This window comes from Artemia franciscana, chromosome 10 (genome assembly GCF_032884065.1).
Source record: "Artemia franciscana chromosome 10, ASM3288406v1, whole genome shotgun sequence".
In the NCBI taxonomy this organism is placed as follows: Eukaryota; Metazoa; Arthropoda; class Branchiopoda; order Anostraca; family Artemiidae; genus Artemia; species Artemia franciscana.
Window position 1 is genome coordinate 9655529 of NC_088872.1, and position 23803 is coordinate 9679331.

General features: G+C 36.8%; 1 protein-coding gene across 1 annotated transcript in view; it reads left to right on the top strand.

Annotated features, from left to right (window-relative positions):
* Positions 1 to 23803, top strand: part of LOC136031755 (platelet-activating factor acetylhydrolase-like) — a 75442-nt gene that overhangs the window by 21250 nt on the left and 30389 nt on the right. The window contains exons 3-5 of the mRNA XM_065711483.1: positions 1062 to 1162; positions 11427 to 11550; positions 20766 to 20925. Of these exons, the coding sequence (XP_065567555.1) occupies positions 1062 to 1162; positions 11427 to 11550; positions 20766 to 20925 (385 nt within the window). The remainder of the gene's footprint in view (positions 1 to 1061; positions 1163 to 11426; positions 11551 to 20765; positions 20926 to 23803) is intronic.

Genomic DNA, 23803 nt, shown 5'->3' on the forward strand with positions numbered 1-23803 from the left:
ACTATCCCCGGATTTTTGGGAATAGCCCCGAAATTCTCCCAAAAGTGGAGTGGCTAAAACGTATGGGCCTAGAAGTGTCAAATCTATAAATCCGGCCCTGTGCATTACGTCCAACAACTGCCTCAGTCTAAGACTCACATCAAACAATGTTTAGCTCTTGGAGGCTGTAGGTTCAAATAAGTATAAGTTAAGGAACTGTAACCATGTATCCTATTCCACGAAAGTTACCCTATTCGATATATTTAGCCTATATCGAAAGTTATCTAATGAATAGCTTAAGTGACCCTATTCCTATTATATGGGTGTGAGCCATGACACCAAAATGAGGTGTGGAAAGCTTTGAGTTTGACAAATATTAATACTTCCGTTCTAATTCCATGTGATAGAACTCCTCTATCCGTTATCTGTGATATATCAATAAGAAAGGTCCCAAAAAAGTCTTCCTAGAGTAGGTGGGTCTGAAGCGAAGCAAGTATTACTTCGAGAAAGAAGTTAAAACTGTGAATTTGAAATTTGGATTGCTTTGCGTAACTGGGGCCCATATCTGCAGCTAAGCACTTTCACTTTGTCACGCCTGCTTCTTTATCATTTAATATTCAAAAAGTTAAATATTTTCCAGTTAACGTTCTGAAACGATTGAAATACCGCTCAAAAAGTAATGAATAAAATAAAAGAACAAAACCATAAAATATAACAATAAATATAAAAGAATAAACTATAAGTCTTTTCTCATTTTCTTTCCAATTGTCACTAACCCCAGCACCATCTAATATTGAATATAATTTCTCCTTTTTTAATCAAAGCTGACAGCGCAGCTGCTTGAGAAGTCAGTGACGTAATCAGTTGATAAAATTGTAACCTGGCTTAGTCATTTTGTCATTTTCTCAAGATCGCCGGATTTTTACCCATGGATGAAGGAATTAAATACGTCTAAAGGAGTTATAAAACAGATTGTTTCTTTTAAATACCTTGGGATTGTAATTGATGAAACTTTATCTTTTAAGCAGCATGTAACTTTAACTAGTAAGATTCTGGTCAATTAATATTTCGCATACTTTAAGGTAAATATGTCGTTGGAACTCTTGATGTGATGACGCCTGGATCAGAGAATGAAGGCATATTTGCAAGGTTTTACTACCCCGCAGAGGGGTTGGGTCACTATGTAAGTCAATTAATATTATGTTTATCAGGTGCTTGAGTTGAATCTGTTCTTTACTTAATTTTTAGCCTTGTTTAAAGAATTTTAGAAAAAGAACAAAACTAGAAACCTGGGTAAAACAAAAAGTTATCATCGTTGAATCTTGTCTCCAAGAAATATCCAATGATGTTAATGTATGGGGATTTTAGTAATTGAAAAAATGCCCTGCTCCCTCGTCTGTAATTATTTAACTAAGTATATCTAATACTACTACTACTAACAACTCACCGCAGCACCAAGACGCCTGATGCCAACACTGCTACGCACGGTCCTCCTCCATCCCAATCTATTCAAAGCCTCCCTCTTTACACCCTCCCAGGAAGTTCCCATTTCCTTTAAATCTTTCTTTATGACATCCTCCCACCCCAGACGAGGACTACCTGGTTTCCGTGTAGCCCCAGACGGTTGGCCAAAAAGGACAATCTTCGGCAATCTGTCATCCTTCATCCGCAGGATGGGCCCAAGCCATCTTAACCTTTTTTCATTGTATGTATATAATGCTATTGGTGTTTATACATGGGAATTTTAGTTATAAAATCGCCCGGCAGTCTTGTATTATTCAAAGTACACTCGAGAAGTTTGCTAAATGTACGTTTTACGAAAACCGGTTTCATAGGCACAAAGACAAAAAACGGGTGACAGAATGCATTTGATTTGTATAATTTGGGCTATATATTTGCACATAAGGGGGGTGGGGTAAGGTTAGGTTTGGTTAATTTACTCCCAAACCCAACTAATGGGCAAAAATATAGCCAAAATTATATTATTTTATGAACAAAACTATTATATTTTCATCATATTTTGGTATATTTCGTTAGGATTAACCTAACTTCACTTCTCGAGTGTGTTCTGAATCATACAGAGGTACCAAACGCTCTATTCTATTGTCTATAGTGGTATAGTATTAAACACTTTTATTTAACTTTGTCTGTATATAAAATCAAAAATCAAGTCCTTCAGAAAATCCCATACCCTATTTACAGGTATTGTATTCATCAAATACTAGCAATATTATGGCTATTGGTTAGTTTGAAACAGAGGTGGGTATGGTCGAAGTTTTAAAAGCGAGATTTGTTGGTATCAAACATAAATCGTCATGATGAAATGTGAAAAGATTTTCTTTTGCACCCTACAAGATCCATTAAAAACTGCAAAGACCTAAATATCTTAAAGCAAGAGCTAAGAGCTCATATGGCGCTTGTGACGAGGTCGGAAGAGCCAAGAGCTCATATGGTATGAGCTCTAGCAAAATTCTATGATTCAATAGATTGCTTTAAAAGGAAAATCGGAGGCTTAATGCAGGTCGGGATTTAAAGTAAGAGCTCTGAGTCACGAGGTCCTTTTAAATATCAAAATTCATTAAGATCCGATCACCCACTCGTAAGTTAAAAATACCTCAATTTTTCTAATTTTTCCTCTCCCTTCAGCCCCCGCAGATGGTCGAATCGGGGAAAACGGTTTTATCAAGTCAATTTGTGCCGCTCCCTGACACGCCTACCAATTTTCATCGTCCTAGCACGTCCAAAAGCACCAAACTCGTCAAAGCACTGAACCCAACCACCTAACTCCCCCAAAGAGAGCGGATCCAGTCCGGTTACGTCAATCACGTATCTAGGACATTTATAAGCGTTTTCCAAGATTTCCGGTTTCCCCCTCCAACTCCCTTCAATGTCAACAGATCTGGTCGGGATATGAAATAAGAGCTCTGAGGCATGAGTTCCTTCTAAATATCAAATTTCATTAAGATCCGGTCACCCGTTCTTAAGTTAAAAATACCTCAATTTTTCTAATTTTTCCAAATTAACAACCCCCAGCTCCCCCCAAAGAGAACGGATTCGTACCAATTATGTCAATGTCGTATCTGTAACTTGTGCTTATTCTTCCCATCAAGTTTCATCCCGATCTCTCCACTCTAAGCGTTCTCCAAGATTTCCGGTTTCCAAGATTTCTGTTTCCCCCCTCCAACCCTCTATGTCCCCGGATCCGATTCGAATTGAAAATGGAGCATCTGAGACATAAGATTCTTCTTTATATCAAGTTTCATTAAGATCCGATCACCCATTCGTAAGATACCTCGATTTTCACGTTTTCCGAGAATTCCGGTTTCCCCCTCCCTCTCCCTTCAATATCACCGGATCTGGTCGTAAAATGAGAGTTCTAAAGCACAAGATCTTTCTAGATATCAAATTTCATTAAGATCTGATCACCTGTTCGTAAGTTACAAATACCTCATTTTTTCAAATTTTTCCGAATGACTAACCCCCCCCCCCCAACTTCACCAAATAGAGCGGATCTGGCCCAGTTATGTCAGTCACCTATCTTGGACTTATTCTTATTTTTTCCATCAAGTTTCAACCTGATCTCTCTGCTTTAAGCGTTTTCCAAGATTTCCGCCCTCCCCCTAATGACACTGGATCCGGTCGGGATTTAAAATAAGAGATCTGAGTTTCGAGGTCCTTCTAAATATGAAATTTCATTAAGATACGATCTCTCTTTCGTAAGTTAAAAATACCTCATTTTTTCAATTTTTTTATAATTAACCTTCCCCCCCAACTCCCCCAAAGAGAGCAGATCCGTTCCGTTTATGTCGATCCCGTATCTAGGACTTGTTCTTATTTTTCCCACCAAGTTTCATCCCTATCCCTCCGCTCTAAGCTTTTTCCAAGATTTCCGGTTCCACCCCCCCCAACTTACTCTTCACCGGATCCGGTTGGGATTTAAAACGAGAGCTCTGAGACATGATATCCTTCCAAATATCAAATTTTATTAAGATCCGACCACTTCTTCGTAATTTAAAAATACCTCATTTTTCTAATTTTTCAGAATTAACCCTCCCCCCCAAAATCCCCCAAAGAGAGCGGATCCATTCCGGTTATCTCAATCACGTATCTAAGACTTGTGCTTATTTTTGCCACCAAGTTTCATCCCGATCCCTCCACTCTAAGCGTTTTCCAAGATTTTAGGTTCCCCCCTCAATTCCCCTCAATGTCACCGGATGCAGTTAGGATTTGAAATAAGAGCTCTGAGACACGATATCCTTCCAAACTTCAAATTTCATTAAGGTCTGATCACTCCTTCGTAAGTTAAAAATAGGCCTACCTCATTTTTTTCTAATTTTTCAGAATTAACCCTCCCCCTCCCAAACAGAGCAGATCCGTTCCGGTTATGTCAATAACGCATCTAGAACTTCTGCTTATTTTTCCCACCAAGTTTCATCCCGATCCCTCCACTCTAAGCGTTTTCCAAGATGGTTTCCCCCCTCCAAATCCCCCCAATGTCACCGGATCTGGTCGGGATTTAAAATAAGAGCTCTGAGACACGATATCCTTCCAATTATCAAATTTTATTAAGATCCCATCACCCGTTCCTAAGTTAAAAATTATTCATTTTTTCTATTTTTCCGAATAAACCCCCCCCCCAGATGGTCAAATCGGGAGAAAGACTATTTCTAATTTTATCTGGTCCGGTCCCTGATGCGCCCGCCAAATTTCATCGTCCTAGCTTACCTGGAAGTGCCTAAAGTAGCAAAACCGGGACAGACCGACAGAATTTGCGATCGCTATATGTCACTTTGTTAATACCAAGTGCCATAAAAAAAACTTATAAAAACTGTTTCATCTCCAAATGCAACAAAAAGCAATATAAAAGTCTGATACTTTCTGGAAAAATCAAAAGTACTTCTAAATTATATAATATGAAAAAAACTTCGTTTTCTTAAAGAGTTAAAGAGGCTGCGTCCCAAAGTCGAACCTTAAAACGTACAGGAATTAGAAGAGGCAGTTGGGGGGCTGCCGCCCCCCAAACCCCCAGATTTTAAAGACTCTTTTGTACAGGTTTTTTTTTGTGGGGGGACTTCATTGTTACTAATTACTAGTTTCGGCGCAATGGTTCTCCTGTCCTCTTGTGTTTAACATTTTTCGAAGTTATTCCATTATTCATTCATTTCAATTTTTTGTTAATTAAAAGAGGGCCTTTCCGAAGCCAAGAGCGGGGATTTAGCAAAAAAACATAAAACCTGTACAAAAGAGTCTTTAAAAGCTGGGGGTTTGGGGGGCGGCAGCCCCCCAACTGCCTCTTCTAATTCCTGTACGTTTTAAGGTTCGACTTTGGGACGCAGCCTCTTTAACTCTTTAAGAAAACGAAGTTTTTTTCATATTATTTCTGTACGTTTTTCTACAATCCATGGTGGATGTAATTTAATAATTCCTGTACTCCTCGTACAGGAATTAGGAGAGGAACTTGGGTGGCTGCCCCCCCCGCTTTTAAATCATTGTATAAAATAGAAAAAAAATAGATAGAATGACCGAAATGTTTCTTTTGCTCATAAGAAGCTAATATTCTGTTATCTCTCAAATGATAAGCTGTCCAGGTCTTATCAAAATTTTTTTGATGTTGTGAAAAAAAACCGCCCGTAAGGGACTTGAACCCTTGACCCGAGGATTAAAAGTCTCACGCTCTACCAACTGAGCTAATAACTTGCATGTGTGTAAATATAACTTCTCAATAACTTTTAAAAATTTCAAATTAACATGGGCTCTTATGGAGAGAAATCCGTTAATTAAATAGCTAATGAGTGGTTTCTGGAAAACAGGGAAGGAGTTATCGGATCGTGCTGAAATTTCGCGGATAAGCTCCTGGGCCGTAGGGGACCTTAACTTGTGAATTTCAGCCCGATCGGACAACGTTAAAAGGGGGGGGGGGGTGGAGGGTCGAAACTTTCGGGGGGTTAAGATTTTCCTACGAAACTTTCCAGGAAAATTACTCGGAGAATTCCGCATCGAATGAGTCTTCGTACACCCAGATCCGATGTCGGATGTGACCTGTAGGCGTCTAGAAAAAAAAGTAAATGAATTTTAAGTGGCTATGCGTGGTTTCTGGAAAACAGGGAAGGAGTTATCGGATCGAGCTGAAATTTCGCGGATAAGCTCCTGGGCCCTAGGGGACCTTAACTTGTGAATTTCAGCCCGATCGGACAACGTTAAAGGGGGGCTGGGGTTGACGAGTCGAAACTTTCGGCCAGATTTTCCCCATGAAGGAAAAGTTGGAGGGGGATGCAATTTTGCAGGTTTCTTAGTTGGAGCTCGGGCTACGAAATGCATCCCTCCCCATCCCTCTGCGACCACTGGAACCGAAGATCGCTTAACATTGTCGTGTGTCGCCTCTTTATAGAGGCACGAGTGTGCCTCCTTGATAGTGCACACTCGAGAACTAAGACGTGACAATACCCGGTTTTGACGCTTTCTATACCAGACTCTTATCTTCGGCTCGTTGGGAAACTAGATTATAGCCTAGCTATATTTGAATCAAATATTTAGTTGGTATTTTGGTTAGGCTAGGTTACGTATTTAACATAATGCGCTCTGGGCCCCCCTTCCATAATTCTTTGTGGTAGTTTTCATAATTTTGTTACTAAAGTATTGTATTTTTCATCATATTTTGTTTTATTTCATTAGTATTCACCAAACTTCGCTTCTCGAGTGTGTACTATATAATAGACAAATACCAATCGAGACAAAATACCAATCGAGACAAATACCAATCGAAACTATCTTAGACTAAAAATAGAACAGTCTTGACTGTCAGTATTAGCCCTATTAGCAGTTATTGCCCTATTAGCAGTCTTGACTGCCCTTACCTTTGTAATGAATAAAGGACGGCTTTTAGGTAATGACTGCCTCGCGATCTCTCATAATTAGTAGGGATTAGTGATTAATTCATTAATTAATCGTTTAGTAATTATAAGTGTTTGGTTAATATTGCCTATCTGATGAGTAACCTTTGATTATTTAAATCCAAGTTTACGTCCTTTTATTCTACAAAAACGGTAGAACTTCTTCTGTTAAGTTTTTATTATTAGTTAATTTTACCTCTCTCTTCTTTATTTTCGCTGACAGTATCAGAGATTCAGTTCAAAAATTAATGATTGTTATATTAGTCCCCTCAAAGCTATCAATTTCGCTCTCTCATTGTGTGTAGTCTGTAATTTTTAGTTTTTCCTACATCCCATAAAAAGCTACGGTTCAGATATTATTAATTTTTTTGTTTTTCTGCATCCCATAAAAAGCTTTTAATGAAATCAATTGCTTTTACTGACTCTTTAGAGCAAAACTATTGTTTTCTGCCATAAATGGCAGAAAACGTCAATTTACTGCGGTACAAATTTTTGTGCTACTTAAAAAGACACTAGAACTTTTAGTTTTCGTTAGAATCAACCTTATCTCGATTAGGATAATCGAATAAGCTATGGTTCAGATATTATTTTTTGTTTTTTCTACATCCCATAAAAAGCTATAGTTCTGCCACGTACACAGAAATTGTTTTCATTAAAGGGTATAATTTTCAGTATCCTACACTGAAGAAAAGACCCAAAACTAACGAATTATGTGAAACATTTTGGAAATTACGGTCTATATTCAATTACGGCCTATATTCAAATTACGGCCTATATTCAAAAACTACCGAGACTGTGCGCTATTCGGTAAACACTAGAAAAATGAAGTTTGCTTAATCGTAATGAAATATACCAAAATATGATGCAAATACAATACCTAAGTAAAAAGATTTGAAAAACTGCAACACAAATTATTGTGGGGGCCGCACAGAACGTTAAGTACTGTGCGGCCCAGAACTTAGTTGAAAAGTGATTTCAACTGAGCCGAAGCTAATTTTCTTCGGATACTGCCGGCCAAAACCGGTTATTGTCTTATCTATAGATCCATATTATCGAGTGTGTACCGAATAATGTAGTACCTCGAGATTTATTGGAGCAAGGGACAGAACCCTACCCTTGTCCATACCTAGTTGCATTCTATTCCTCACGTTTGTTTTGCAGTTCTTTAATAAGCATAAATGACTGATGACGTTAAAATATGTATGACTATGGAAAAAAGGACACTTTTCATTTAGTATGTCGCACACTCCATGGTTACAAACTATAAGCAAGGAGCGACTCCTGCTAATGAAAATCGTTTTGTTTTTTAAATTGAAATTCATTCAATTTGAAGTTATCCACGAAGGTTACGAGTCTGAAAATATTTGCCTTGTTCTTTTAAAAGGAGAAAAGTACCCTAAAAAAAAGCGAGCGATCTTGATGAATATTACACGAGCAAATTCAGCATATAAGAGGAGACAATTATAGAGAATTAAAGCGCCTTGCGTACAAAAATTTGAAATTTTGCATGCTTTTTTCAGAAATAAATGATCACCGATTTGTGTTTGTTTCCCCAGGGGTGATCGTATCGAACCGATAATTCTTCAATATCGAGATAAGGTTTGTTCTAATGAAAACTAAAAGTTTTAGTGTCTTTTTAAGTAGCACAAAAATTTGTACCACAGTAAATTGACGTTTTCTGTCATTTATGGCACAAAACAACAGTTTTGCTCTAAAGGGGCAGTAAAAGCAATAAATTTCATTAAAAAGCTATGCATCGAGATTCCCAGTTTCTGAGGTAGTAATGGCGCGAGATGGAGCATTAATTCCTAAAGATGCACGCAGACCATATAAAATAACGGTTAACGAGGACATTTATCTAAAAGTTCCCTTAAATTGAATTGATTCATTTGAGGTTTAATAGAATGATATACTGTAATGTATACTAAAGCATTAGATTTTAGGAAGAGGGGTGGTGAATCTTTGTGTAGGTGGGAGATTGTACCCCCCACATTAATCAAAATAATATTTTTGTTACCAAATTTTCTACCTCTCTGTGAAACTTCAGATGAATATAGAAGGATGTTTTGAGGGAGGAGGGTGTGTAGAAATTAGTCACTAATCTTTCTTCATTCCTGGGAAGGTTCTTGGACTAAGCATGTAGAATATGGGTGCTTAGGGGTGATAAGTCCCTCTTATTACAGAAATGTTTTTCGGTTTAATATAAAAGATTATACTCACGTGCTTACCGGAACAATACGGCGCTACGAGGGGGGGGGGGTTGTGGGTGTCGTCAGAAAACTTGAAATGGGAGGGAGGGGGACAAGCGCTAATAATAGCTTGGAGTTGCCAAGATTTAAATGGGATTGTTTTTCATTTAATTTTTTTTTACACATTTTTCAGTGTCCTCTCACTTTCCTCAGGAGGGGGTCAAATACAAAGAGAGGTCGTAGAGCGGGAGGCTTCAAATAGCCATGGAAGAAATGTTGGAAGGGAGAGGTAAAACGAATTTCTATCGCGCTTCATTCTTGGGAATATTTGTAGACTAAGCGTGTAATATGGGTACTGCGGGTGAAATCTTCCCTCTTTTTACAGAAAACTTTTTTATTTGTAATATAGCAGATAACATTCAGATGCTTACCCTTTTTTCTCACTTTTTGGAAATAGGGTAAAATTCTTGATTGTTTTACTGTTCATTCTCTTACAAAGCTGTATAATAAGGTGAATGACATTCTTAGGAACGGATCCAGATTCTAGACTCTTCACCAAAAAGCTTTTCTGAAGCTCTTACCTTTACCCTATCTCCCTACAAAGGGCGTTTACCCTTTGCGTTAATCAAAACTTTCACAAATAGCTTTACAACGCAAATGATAGGCTGGAAAAAAATTCTTTAACCACACAGCTTGCCTATTTCATTTATGCTTAAGGCTTTGACGAATTTATTGCGTCTTAACTTTTGAAAATAAATTCTAATATGGCTTAGTATTTTAGACAAAATATTGGTGTTATTTTTTTAAAAGGTAGAGGCAAAGAAAACTTGTTTGTAATATAAATAGTAGGGAGGAGGAGAGGTGAGGTTGTCTACGATTTTCTCTTTGGCACCATCTCTTTTTTTTCTACGTAAATAAGGGACTAGATCTTGGAATTTCTATTTAAATGAGCCGTTTTACAAAATTCTATGACCGCTGATTCGATACAATCACCCCCAAGAGACAAAAAGACAACAAAAACCAGCAAAGAAATAAACATACTTATTTGACCAATTTCATTGGTAAAAAGATGTGAAATTCCTTGGGGATCCTGATTTTTGATGGAGTTTATCTATCAAGTTTTTCCCTCCCTGGCTTAGGGGTATTTCCCCTTTTCCTAAAATTATACAAATTTTATTATGCAAATGTCTTTTGATATTTAAAGTTGAATTTAATGAAGGTAAAATTCTAGTTAAGTGACTTCTTGCTATCTCGGAAAGGGGTTAGGTTAGGAAAATGAAACTTTCAGGCATGGGTCTACAGGCTAAAGTATATCCCGGGAAGGTATTTTAAAGTACCCACCTACACTCCTTCTCCCTCTAGAGGGCCCTGAAATTCACCTACATGACAGGTCTATACCTATTGAAATATTGACAAAACAACATTTTACCTTAATTTTCAGTTACCAGTTGCTTTTTCTCTGCCTTTAGTTCTGAAAATGCAACTCCTGTTTTGGGTAGAATTCTGAGCCATATCAATGTTTTTTTTCCGAAATTAGGAAATGTATTTACATATCTTTAAAACCTTATAAATTGGGATTGAGCAAAGTTGTTAAGCCGAGAACAATTTTGTTGTACTTCATTCAAGCAGAAGATCTATTTTGCAAGGTTTCACTTTTATAACACACATATTTTTAAAGGTCATCAAAGGTCAGGACCCTCTAGAGGGAGAGGGAGTGGAGGTAGGTACTTCAAAATACCTTCCCGGGACATACTTTAGCCTGTAGACCCATCCCTGAAAGTTTTATTTTCCTAACCTAACCCATTTCCGAGATAGCAAGAAGTCACTTAACTAGAATTTTACCCTTAATGAATTTTGTTTATTCTGAATCACCATGAAAATGGTAGCTTCTGATGTATATAGCGCGATAATCATTCCACTTTTTCGGGTTTCGGTTTGAGTAGACTACGAACTGTTTCATTGCTTACAATTTAGAGTGACTGATTTGTTTGCTTGAAATATTCAATTTGCTCAAAGTACTTACCGCCAGACATCATCATCAGAGGTGGCAGTACGGGGGATTGCCCCCCAGGTTTAGAAAAACATTTTTTAGTGTGTTTATTAAAAAAACTTAAAAGAAACGCGTAAAAGCCCCCCTTTGAATCGAAAAATGTATTTTCGTATCTTCATTTAAAAAACTCGAAAAAATACTCGCCTCCCTTACTTTTTTATGCTCCGGTCCCTACTCTTATGGACTCCAATTTGACTAGGCATCCAGTGTAGCTACTAAAATTGATAGTTTCCAAGAATAGCCAAGAAAACTTAATTCACTTTAATAGGATGATCTTTATTATGCTCGTATATTTTAGCTTTAAACTTTGTTTTTAAGGCTGCTTACAAAGAATGGCCATTATGGTTGCCACACCCAGAATGTTACAACGGGCTTGCCACAGTGACTAAAGCACTACCGCTACCGGTATGGCTTAAAGCAAAGATCATTGGCATAATGTGGAGTAAGTATTATGGGTTTGCTCCCTTGCCTTTTTGACTACTCTTTGTGTGTATATTTTTATTTTCAATTTTTGATGGCAGAGGAATTCTTTACTTGGATCCCAGGGTGTAACTTCGAATTTTTTTAGGGGTAGCTAGATGGCAGTATTATAGTACTGCCCACCCCCAAAATGTCGCAGTTCCTAGTTTAATAAACTAAAAAACCAATATATTTGCTGTTCTCTATCTTAAGGTTCGTACCAATACCCACTCCTCGAAGCAGACTTGATACACTCACACAGACTCCACTATATAGGGCATTATATTCGTTTTTAGCTCTTGGTAACGTTAGTTGTCAATCAATCAATTTATTCAACCGATAAATTCACAACAGAAACACTTCAACATAGACTCCTCCTTAACGCTCTATGGCCAGGAAATAGGCTTTCAAACAGTTCTTTGTAACGAACTGTAGTGAGGAGCGACCTGGCTCAATAGTAACCGAAACTCCAAAATAGTTACATCAAAAGAATGGCATTTTAATGTTGATTTTAAATTTATAAGTTTCATTAAGTTTAGTCTTACACATCAAAAATTACGAGCCTGAGAAAATGTGCCTTATTTTAGAAAATAGGGGAAAACACCCCTTAAAAGTCTTAGACTCTTAACGAAAATCACACCATCAGATTCAGCGTATCAGAGAACCCTACATTAGAAGTTTCAAGCTCCTATCTACAAAAATGTGGAATTTTGTATTTTTTGCCACAAGACAGATCACGGATGCGTGTTTATTTGTTTGTTGTTTTTTTCCCAGGGGTGATCGTATCGACCCAGTGGTCCTAGAATGTCGCGAGATGGTTCATTATAACGAAAGTTAAAAGTTTTAGTGCTTTTTATAAGTGACCCAAAAAATTGGCGGGCACCTAGGCCCCCTCCCGCAGTCATTTTTTCCCAAAATCACCGGACCAAAATTCTGAGATATCCATTTTATTTAGCATAGTCGAAAAACCTAATAACTATGTCTTTGGGGACGACTTACTCCCCCACAGTACTTACTCCCCCACAGTCCCCGTGGGAGGGGCTGCAAGTTACAAACTTTGACCAGTGTCTATATATAGCAATGGCTATTGAGAAGTGTACAGATGCTTTCAGGGGGATTTTTTGGTTGGGGAGGGGAGGGCGTTGAAATGAAAAAATAAATATGAAAAAGTTTTTCAACTGAAATTAAGGAGCAGCATTAAATCTTAAAACGAACAGAAATTGTTACGCGTATGAAGGGTTCACCTCCTCCTAATACCTCGCTCTTTACGCTAAAGCAATTTTATTAATTTCAACTATTTATTCTACGGTCTTTGTGATTCAGGGGGTTATTCTTAAGGAATTGGGACACAATTTAAGCTTTAGTGTAAAGAGCGAGGCATTGACGAGGGGGCAAACCCCTTCATATACGTAATAAAAACATACGAATATAGAAGTTCGTTACGTAAATTAATTCGTAAGTTACGTATATTTTTACTAATAAAAACGTTCGTAAAATTAAAAGTTCTAATTGCCTTTTTAAGTAACCAAAAAATCGGAGGGTAACTAGGCCTACTCCCCCGCTCCTTTTTTCTCAAAATCGTCCGATCAAAACTATGAGAAAACCATTTAGCCAAAAAATAAATTAATATGCAAATTTTGTTTTAATTATTCATGTGCGGAGAGCCAAAATCAAAACATGCATTAATTCAAAAACGTTCAGAAATTAAATAAAAAAAACAAGTTTTTTTTAACTGAAAGTAAGGAGCGATATTAAAACTTAAAACGAACAGAAATTATTCCGTATATGAAAGGGGTTGTCCCTTCCTCGACGTCTCGCTCCTTACGCTGAAGTTTTTTTTATATTGTTTTAAAAAGTAGAGTTGTAAGAAAGAGTCAAACTTTAGGGTAAAGAGCGAGGCGTCGAGGAGGGGACAACCCCTTTCATATACGGAATAAATTATGTTCGTTGTTTTAATGTTGTTCCTTACTTTCAGTTAAAAAAAACTCCTTTTTTTATTTAATATAAAACAGGGGAGAAACAAAAGTAAAACAAATACATTAAAAAAAAAAATTCAGCATAATACATTTACACCTTTCAGAGCCTCGGCACAAGAGAAAAAGACATATTAAAAATCAAAACAAGAAAAAAAAAAAGTTTAAGAGACACAAACTCGAAGAGACTTAAAATGCTCCCCCTAATAAAGAATCAAATTCCCCTAAAAACAACAAACCATTATAAACAAGAGCTAAGAGCTCATATGGCACTTGTGACGAGGCGAGAAGAGTTAAGAGCCAAGAGATCATATGGTATGAGGTCTAACAAAATTCTATGAATCAATAGATTGATTTAAAACGGAAAATAAGAGGCTTAATGCCGGTCAAGATTTAAAATAAGAGCTCTGAGTCACAGAGTCCTTCTAAATATCAAAATTCATTAAGATCCGATCACCCACTCGTAAGTTATAAACACCTAATTTTTTCTAATTTTTCCTCTCCCTTTTGCCCCCCAGATGGTCGAATCTGGAAAAACGACTTTATCAAGTCAAATTGTGCAGCTCCCTGACACGCCTACCAATTTTCATCGCCCTAGCACGTCCAGAAGCACCGAACTCGCCAAATCACTGAACCCCTCCCCCCAACTCCCCCAAAGAGAGCGAATCCAGTACGATTCTGTCAATCACGTATCAAGGACATTTGTTTATTCTATCCACCAAGCTTCATCCCGATTCCTACACTCCAAGTGTTTTTCCAAGATTTCCCCCTCCAAATCCCCACAATGTCAAAAGATCTGGTCGGGATTTGAAATAAGAGCTCTGAGACATGAATTCCTTCTAAAAATCAGATTTTATTACGATCCGATCATCTATTCGTAAGATATAAATACTCCAATTTTCATGTTTTCCAAGAATTCCGGTTCCCCCCTCCAACTCTCCCGGATGTCACAGGATCTGGTCGGAATTTGAAATTAGAACTTCAAAGCACAAGATCCTTCTAAATATCAAATTTCATTAAGATCTGGTCACCCTTTCGTAAGTTACAAATACCTCAATTTTCAAAATTACCCCCCCCCCCATTCCACCAAAGAGAGCAGACCCGGTCCAGTTATGTCAGTCACGTATCTTAGACAGATTTCTATTCTTCCCATCCAGTTTCATCTTGATCTTACCGCTTTAAGTATTTTCTAAGATTTCCGGTCCCCCCAACTGCCCCCCCCCCAATTACGCTTGATCCGGTTGAGATTTAAAATAAGATATCGGAGTTACGAGGTCCTTCTAAATATGAAGTTTCATGAAGATCCGATCACTCCTTCGTAAGTTAAAAATACGTCATTTTTCTTATTTTTCAGAATTACCCCCCCCCCCGCAATTGAGCAGATCCGTTCCAATTATGTAAATCACGTATGCAAGACTTCTGCTTATTTTTCCAACCAAGTTTCATCCAAATCCCTCCAATTTAAGCGTTTCCCATCATTTTAGGTCTCCCCACCCCAAACTTCCCCCAATGTCACCAGATCCGGTCAGGATTTAAAATAAGAGCTTTGAGACACGATATCCTTCTAAAAATCAAATTTCATGGAGATCCAATCACCCGTTCGTAAGTTGAAAATACCTCATTTTTTCTAATTTTTCAGAATTCACCCCCCCCCCCTCACCAACTACCCCAAAGAGAGCGGATCCGTTCTGGTTATGTCAATCATGTATCTAGGACTCGTGTTTTTTTTCCACCAAGTTTCATCCCGATCCCCCCACTTGTTGGAGGTGTTTTCCAATTTTTAGGTTTCTCCCTCCCAACTCCCCCCCCCCCCAATGTCACCAGATCCGGTCGGGTTTAAAATAAGAGCTCTGAATCACGATATCCTTCTAAATATCAAATTTCATTGAGATCCGATCACCCGTTCGTAAGTTAAAAATACCTCTTTTTTTTTCAGAAATACCCTCCCCCCCCCAACTACCCAAAAGAGAGCGGATCCGTTCCGTTTATGTCAGTCATCTATCTAGGACTTGTGTTTATTTTTCCCACCATGTTTCATCCCGATCCCTCCACTCTAAGTGTTTTCCAAGTTTTAGGTGTCCCCCTCCCAATTCCCCGCCCCCATCACCAGATCCGGTCGGGATTTAAAATAAGAGCTCTAAGACACGATATCCTTCTAAACATCAAATTTCATTGAGATCCGATCAGCCGTTCGTAAGTTGAAAATACCTCATTTTCTAATTTTTAAGAATTACTCCCCCCCCCCAACTACCCCAAAGAGAGCAAATCAGTTCCGATTATGTCAATCATGTATCTGGGACTTGCGCTTATTTTTCCCATCAAGTTTCATCCCGATCCCTCTACTCTAAGTGTTTTCCAAGATTTTAGGTTTCCCCCCTCCAACTCCCCCCAATGTCATCAGACCCAGTCGGGATTTAAAATAAGAGCTCTGAGACATAATACCATTCCAAACATCAAATTTCATTAAGATCCAATCACCCGCTCATAAGTTAAAAATACTTCATTTTTTCTATTTTTTCCGAATTAACCGGCCCCTACTCCCCCCCCCCAGATGGTCAAATCGGGAAAACGACTATTTCTAATTTAATCTGGTCCGGTCCCTGATACGCTTGCCAAATTTCATCGTCCTAGCTTACCTGGAAGTGCCTAAAGTAGCAAAACCGGGACTTTAGGTTTTCCCCCTCCAACTCCCCCCAATGTCATCAGATCCGATCGGGATTTAAAATAAGAGCTCTGAGACACAATATCATTCCAAACATCAAATTTCATTAAGATCCAATCACCCGCTGATAAGTTAAAAATACTTCATTTTTTTCTATTTTTTGCGAATTAACCGGGCTTCCAGTCCTCCCCAGATGGTCAAATCGGGAAAACGACTATTTCTAATTTAATCTGGTCCGGTCCCTGATACGCTTGCCAAATTTCATCGTCCTAGCTTACCTGGAAGTGCCTAAAGTGGCAAAACCGGGACCGACAGACCGACAGAATTGGCGACTGCTATATGTCACTTGGTTAATACCAAGTGCCATAAAAAAAGACAGAGGTTCATCGCATCGTCCGTTGGCAATGGTAATTTCAAAGGCTTCTTGAGGAGTTAAAGCTAGTGATGCTGCGGCGTGAAATGGTCAAATCTGTAATTAAACTCTTCACTTTCTATGAGTATCTAGGGGCTCCTTAAGAACTGGCAACATTGTATTGTTGTATGCATCAGTATGAGAGCTCAGTTGCCCCGTGAAATCAATGAGATGTTATCCTGTTTCTATAATATTTATTGATCCCCCCCCCTTCTAAAAGATTTCTTTATATATGAATGCCTTTTGTCGCCTTCAGTCCCTGATATATAAATACACAGGACATACCTCACTTAGGGGTTTATCCTCTTCAAATATATCCCTGAAACTTCCGTATACTGATACGGACTGTTTGATAGGAAACTAGTTTCCTGCTGTTTATTTTGATACTGGAAAATTATTGTTTCTGGAAGTATAATTATGACAAATTCGGCGAAGATTATGCTACCTGATTATACGAATATTCAAGTATAATTCATAGAATAGGAAGTTTGTGAAGGTTAAATTAAGATTTTGAATATGTAAGGTAAATCTTTATTAATGATAATAGTTACTACTAGTACTACTAGCAACAACTCACACTAATTAACAATTCACACTAATTAAGTCATGTGTGATACTAATCTTACAACAAGATTACAAGCAGAGCTCAATTCATAAGCAACTGTAAATCAGCACAAAGTAACACAAACGTCTTTAGATAAAAATAAGAGAAGTAAAGAAAACTTTTACCTTGAAAAGGGCGGAGTTAATATAAAAAGGGGAAAAAGCCATCCCTGCACGAATATAAATCAATCCAAAATTGTTACTAAATCTATCATTCGAATGAATATATTAATTATACGTTATTAAAAGGAAACAGAACCCAAATTGGAAGAAATAAAAAGCTAATAAAGCGGAAAAAGCAGGTAAAATGAAAATAAACGAATTAAAAATAATAAACCCAAGTAAAAAAATATTCAGTCACTAACCCAAAATCTAACGAGTAACAATGTTCTCATTTAGAAGGTAGACAAGCGATTAAAGCTACTTGTCTAGCTTTTGTGACTGTCTTCTAAATGAGAACCTTGTTAGTTGTTAGATTTTGGATGAGTGTCTGACCTTTTTAAATTCGGGTTAATTGTTTATAATTCCTCCTTTTTTAATTTAGCTACTATTTTCTTCCGCGTTGTTAGCTTTTTATTTCTTCCAATTTGGGTTTTGTTTCATTTTGATCTCGACGTTGTTCATTTTTTCTGGTCTAAATCGTTCCCAATTTCGCCCAGAAAATGTGAGTTTGATTTTGGAAACTTTCTCTAATGTTGCTGAAGTAAAGAAACAATTATGTTCTCGAAATATCCGTTTTGTTGCATCCAATAGTTTTGTTGGTCTTGTAAAACACCATTATCGTTTTTCTTCTCTTTTTTTTTTATATATATGGTGAGCCAATATGGTTTAAGAAATTATCTTAGAGAAAGAAAAACTCACCTCGCAGAAAAGAACAAAAATTAAACGTTAGAACTGCAAGACTGCAAAAAAGACAACACAGCAACAACTCTCGCAGGGAAAATAAACATAAGGAGGGAAATACCTCAAGTCAACTCATTTCCAATGGTGTTTTATAACAAATTGAATTTAAAGAGACAAAAGACCGATATTGTTCAAAAGAACGTTAACTATGTAGGAAACAAAACTATGTTGAAAGCTTGAAACACTAAACGTCAAAACATTAAAGCCGTATGACTGCAGAAAAGGAGTGTACCAGAACTCGCATAAAGAATATAAATCTGAAGTAGGAAAATAAATCAAATGAACTAAATTCAGTTGGTGTGTTTGACTGAATTCAGTTTAAGGTTTAAAAAAACTAACCTTGAAACCTTAAAACCGTATGGATAAAAAAACGTATGGATAAAAAACCGTATAGATAAAGAAAACCGTATAGACAAAAAAACCCGTATGGATAAAAAAATCGTATATATAGAAAATTGTATAGAAAAAAAAACCGTATAGATAAAAACAGTATAGGTAAAAAAAAACTGTATAGATAAAAAAACCGTATAGATAAAAAAAAATCGTAGACAAAAAAAAAACTGTAAACATAAACATAAAACCGTAGGTCTGCTGAAAAAGAACACATCAAAAATTTGCACAAGAATATAAAGCTTAAAGAAGGAAATAGTTCAAATGAACTGAATTCACCTTGTGTATTTTACTCAATTTAATTTAAAGAGAAAACAAACCTTGCTTACAAGAGCTCAAATTGCGTAAAAAACAAACTATATTGAAGTATAGAAACATTAAAAACTTAAAACAATAACATTGCAAGGCTGTAAAAAAATATATACCAAAAACTTCCACAGGGAACTTAAATGGTACGGGGAAATAGGTCAAGTGAACTGAATTTACTTATTATGTTCTACTGAATTTAATTTAAAGAGAAAACTAACTGACTTAGCTCAAAAGATCACAAACTGTGTAAGTTACAAAACTTCGCCAAGCAATGTTAGCATGTAGAAGTATAGGAATAAATAGACTAAAAAGAAATATATTATATTAGAGATAAAATAAATAGTTAGACTTGAAACATATCAAAAAGCTCCTTAAGTCGGATACATTTATTATGATGATTAGTGTCCGTTATAAAATGTTGGAAATGATAACTGATGCCGATATGGAAATTTAAGGAATGAATTATAATTGTCATTGACAGAATTCGAGCAACTTGGAAGACAGATGCATAGTTAAAAAACATGTTGTCAACAAATCTCAGGCAAAGATTTTTCCCAGAATTATCTGTAGATTGCACAAAGTTCCGTTGATATCTCACAAATTCCATAAACTGTAGGCTATGCATAGAGATGAAAAAAAGGAAGAAAGAGCCGAGATTCTGAAAATTTTGAAATAAGATTTCGCCGAAAAACCCGGATTCACGCTATTTTTTTTTAAATGGAACACAAAGCTAAAATTAGAATTTTTTCTATGTTGCAGTTGGGTGAATCTTTAAAAATTCAGGGTGAGTTACTTTCCTGAATCGTTGGAAGGGGGGTGTGTGAAAATACCAAAAACGCATTTTCAGTGAAATTAACCCCCCAAAAAGGTACTTTCAATTACAATGGAGGGGATACAATCTAGAGGGTATATGCCCCCTATACCCCTCCGTTGCCCTTATTGACACCACTGCTGTCTGGTTGTATGTTTCTCAGTAAAGCCCATGTGATCCTGTTGACCTACTATTTGCTAAAACTTGATCCGAGTATTTGTTTTTCTCTGATTCTCACAGAAGGGCGTTTGCTGCGCCTTTTTTTTATGACTGTTATATGAAACGCTTCGCTGCTCGTTTCGTTATAAGTGGTCATTAAGACCTTTCCACAAATTTTCGCAGAGTATACAGAGGCGCTGACCACTTACATAGGAAGAATCTTCGACGTTTGAATCGAATCAATCCCCCCCTCGACTGAACGTCCCAAGTGGCCTGCACAGTTTCAGGCCGCATTGATGATCTCTATGGTTCAAAGTGTTGAATAATTGAAGTGTTGAAGAGGAACTCTCAAATTCAAATTTTGGTATGAAATCGTAGTTGAGTGTCTTGAACAGGGTTGACTAGTTGTAGTGTTTTACACGGTTCATGGTACTATACTCTTATTGAAGTGTAGCTGTCAGAGGCGCGAATTCACGAAAATGGAGGGGAGGGGCAAGGATATGTTTTATTTTATTTTTTTAATGAAGATACAAACAAGTTATTTTTCAAAACCAAAGGGGGTAACTACCTATACTCACTCCCCTCCCAATTGGCACCCTTGGTTAAGTAAAAATAAATAATGATAATATAAGAAATAGATTAATCCCATTCTAAAATTTACTGCCCCCCTCGATCTTGAAAATTCATTTTTTGGTAGTTTCTTTGAACAAATCGAAAAAAAAACAACAAAAAGACCCCCCTCCTACATTTTGAAAGACCTAAATTTATGTATCTTTATTAAAAATAGACCCTTGCTTCCCTATGTCCTTGTGGATTACGGTCCTTGCGTACACTTCCCCTAAAACCTCCAATATTGCTTTCCCAGTCTTTCTATATCTTGCGGAGAATTCGTCCATCTTTCTCTTGATGTCAGAAATGTTTAAAAATGAGGTGTTTTTTCTTATTTTGCTTGTGCTTTAGGTTCTCTTTTTTTTAGATACGGTCCATATCCCTACAGTTCCTTCAGCGAAACCGATAAAAAAACCTCACCCATTCATCATGTTCAGCCACGGTCTTGGAGCCAATCGAACTATGTATTCCTCCATATCTATGGATCTGGCTTCTCATGGATTCTTTGTAATGAATATTGAGCACAGGTAAACGTTCTTTGGTTTCCTCAATTGGCGAGTCTCCTTAGAGCTGCTCAAGGCTTTTTACTAAGTTATTTGCTTAAATGTAATTTATTATCTTATTTATTTTGGTAATCCTGCACGAAGACTACTTGTGAGAAGAAAACCAAAAAGAGTAGTACCCCTTATATCGTCCATTGAACACCCTGTAAATATAATGGTCACTACCGAGACATCCACCTGTCACCAAGGGGCCATTTAAAACCCTAGACAATTCATTATCTAGGCCGTTTTTCAAATCTAGATACTTATTCATTATTTTTTTATTGGTGTAATAATGACTTCTCATAGGCACCCTAACGCTGCAAGAATTAAGAATGAAATGGATTCAGTGTATTATTTATTTCTTTATAATTATTTTTCCCTGGACACTTCATGTGGAACTTGTATTTCTCAAGAGCAGCTGGTAGCATTAAGTTGAAACTTTCAGGATATTTGTATAAAACTCTATAAAAAAGACGCTAAGTTCATCCAGGTTGTCAAAAGGGCTTATATTCAATATCCCAGGAACGTCTAAGGATATTCAGCTGAAAATTTCAGGGAATGCTGAAGGGGATAATAACTAAACCAAAAGACATGTGCAAGCAGGTTGTCAACATACCGTATTTGCAATATCTCAGGAACGATGGAGGGTAATAAGTTGAAGTTTCAAGTCATGTTGAGGGAGTGTCAAAAGACTAATGTCTTTTGATTGGTTTAACAGGTTGTCAATTGTGTGTATCTGTAATATTTCAGGAATGGATAAAGGCACTAATTAGGAACTTTAGGGACATTTGAAGGAGAAGGTGAAACTAAATCAAAAGACACTGTGTGAATGTAGGTTGTCAAAAGGGTAATTCTACAATATTTCAGAAACGACTATGGATATTTTTACTTTAACGGCGTGTTGAGGCACTGGCGAATCTGAGGGCCCCCAAGATTTTTCTGGTGCCCCCTATCAGTTGTTTTTTTCTTTTTTCTGGACCCCCTCTCAGATTTTGCTCATTGGCGCCCTTGTCACATTAGACTTCCCCCAAGATTTCTCTCTAGATCCGCTCCTGTGGTGAGTGGGATGTTAAACAAATAAAAAGACACTGTCTACATTCAGGTTGTCAAAAGAGCGTATCTGCAATACCTCAGGAATAGCTAATTATATAAGTTGAAACATTTAAGGCATTTTGGGGCATATAAAGCTAAAATAAAAGACACCGTGTGGATTCAGGTTGTAAAAGAGCATAAATGCAACTTAAAAAGAACAGCTAAGTTTACTTAGTTAAACAAAACGAAAATATAGAAAAATGGGCATAATATTTCAAAGAAGGCAGGAAAAAACACAAAAAAAACTTTTCTCACTAACAATAATTCGGCATGATGTCGGGAAGCCTTTATCGACGGGAATAAAACGAAAGAAACTAAACTAAATTCAAAACATATAAAGAAAAAAAAACATAAACATTAAACATATAAAGGAAAAAAACTTAACAAAAACAAAGAAAAAAAAACATTTAATAATGTCCTAAATGAATATGTTCACTATACAATAGCACCAAAACAAGCATAAGCAGGACAAATGAGGTTGTCTTTCGAAGTTTAGTTGAAACTTCGTAAAAGAACACTATGCGTAGCTAGGTCGTCGAAAGAGCGTATCTGTAAGGTCTTAGGAACGTCTAAGGGTATTAAGTCAAAACTTTTAGGGCATGTTGAAGTAAATCTAAAGGTTGATCTAACATGCACATTCATGTTGTCAACAGACGTAAGCTATCTGCATTATCTTAAGGACATCAAAGGGTATTAAGTTGAAACCGTCAGAGTATGTTAAGCTAAATTAGAAGACATTGTGCAAATCCAAGTTGTCAAAAGGGCGTATTTTCCATATCTCAGGTGATTAAGTAATGTTTATTGAGTAAGGCCCAGGCCTTTGTCAGGCTTGTGTATAAAATCAGCAGTATGTATGCCCTTAACGCTAGTACTCTGTTTATAATTTGTTAAGTTTAGCAATGTTCAACTTTCTAGCCTAATCTTTATGACTGATCTTTCAGGATAAGATTTTAAGGCTGATTCCTGAAATAACTTTTTGATTATAATGGAGGGTTAGAATAAAAAGATTTAATAATGTTCAATAAAATAAAAACACTCTTTGGAATCAACTTCAGTAACTAATGCTATGGAAGGATAATTGTTTTTTTTTCTTATTGATCAGTACATTCTTTTAAGATGTGAATCAAACGTGACAAACATACAAATCGAAGAGAATTATGTGAACATGTTAAAATATATAAATTGTAAAAATCCTGACATTTCTAGAAAAAAAACTGGGCTGCAAATTAAATATCCGAAAATGACTGCATCACAGACTTAATGCTCTTATGATGATAGTACCAGATTAGATGAGGATTGCTTGGAGGTAGAAAAGGAGGCTACTGCTGCTGAAGGTACATTGTCGTTAAATTAAAAAAGAAAAATATTTTTTAATTAAATAGAGAAGATGAAAAATTTGAACAGCATTTTTCCTATTTGTATGATGAATCTTGTAAAATATCCAAAGAAATAATAATAACTGTCAATACTTACGCATATATTAGTGCTGAAATAGGCTTTATGAATTAATATCTGTCTTTCTCATTTTTTGGTTTTATGACATAGGTTTGACGTTTAAATCAAGGGAAAGGCAGGTATAGGTCCACATTGATGCTATCGGCTTCCGGGTCTTTGGAATCCGTGGATCGGCGGGATCTCTAGTCCCGAAATGTTAGGATTTGGACGGGTTTTTCTTTAATATCTTATACTTCACTCGTAGTTTGGCCTCTTGTATTTGAGTTTGTCCTCTGGGAGGAACTGAGATATCCTCTTGGACGGGACAGTCCCC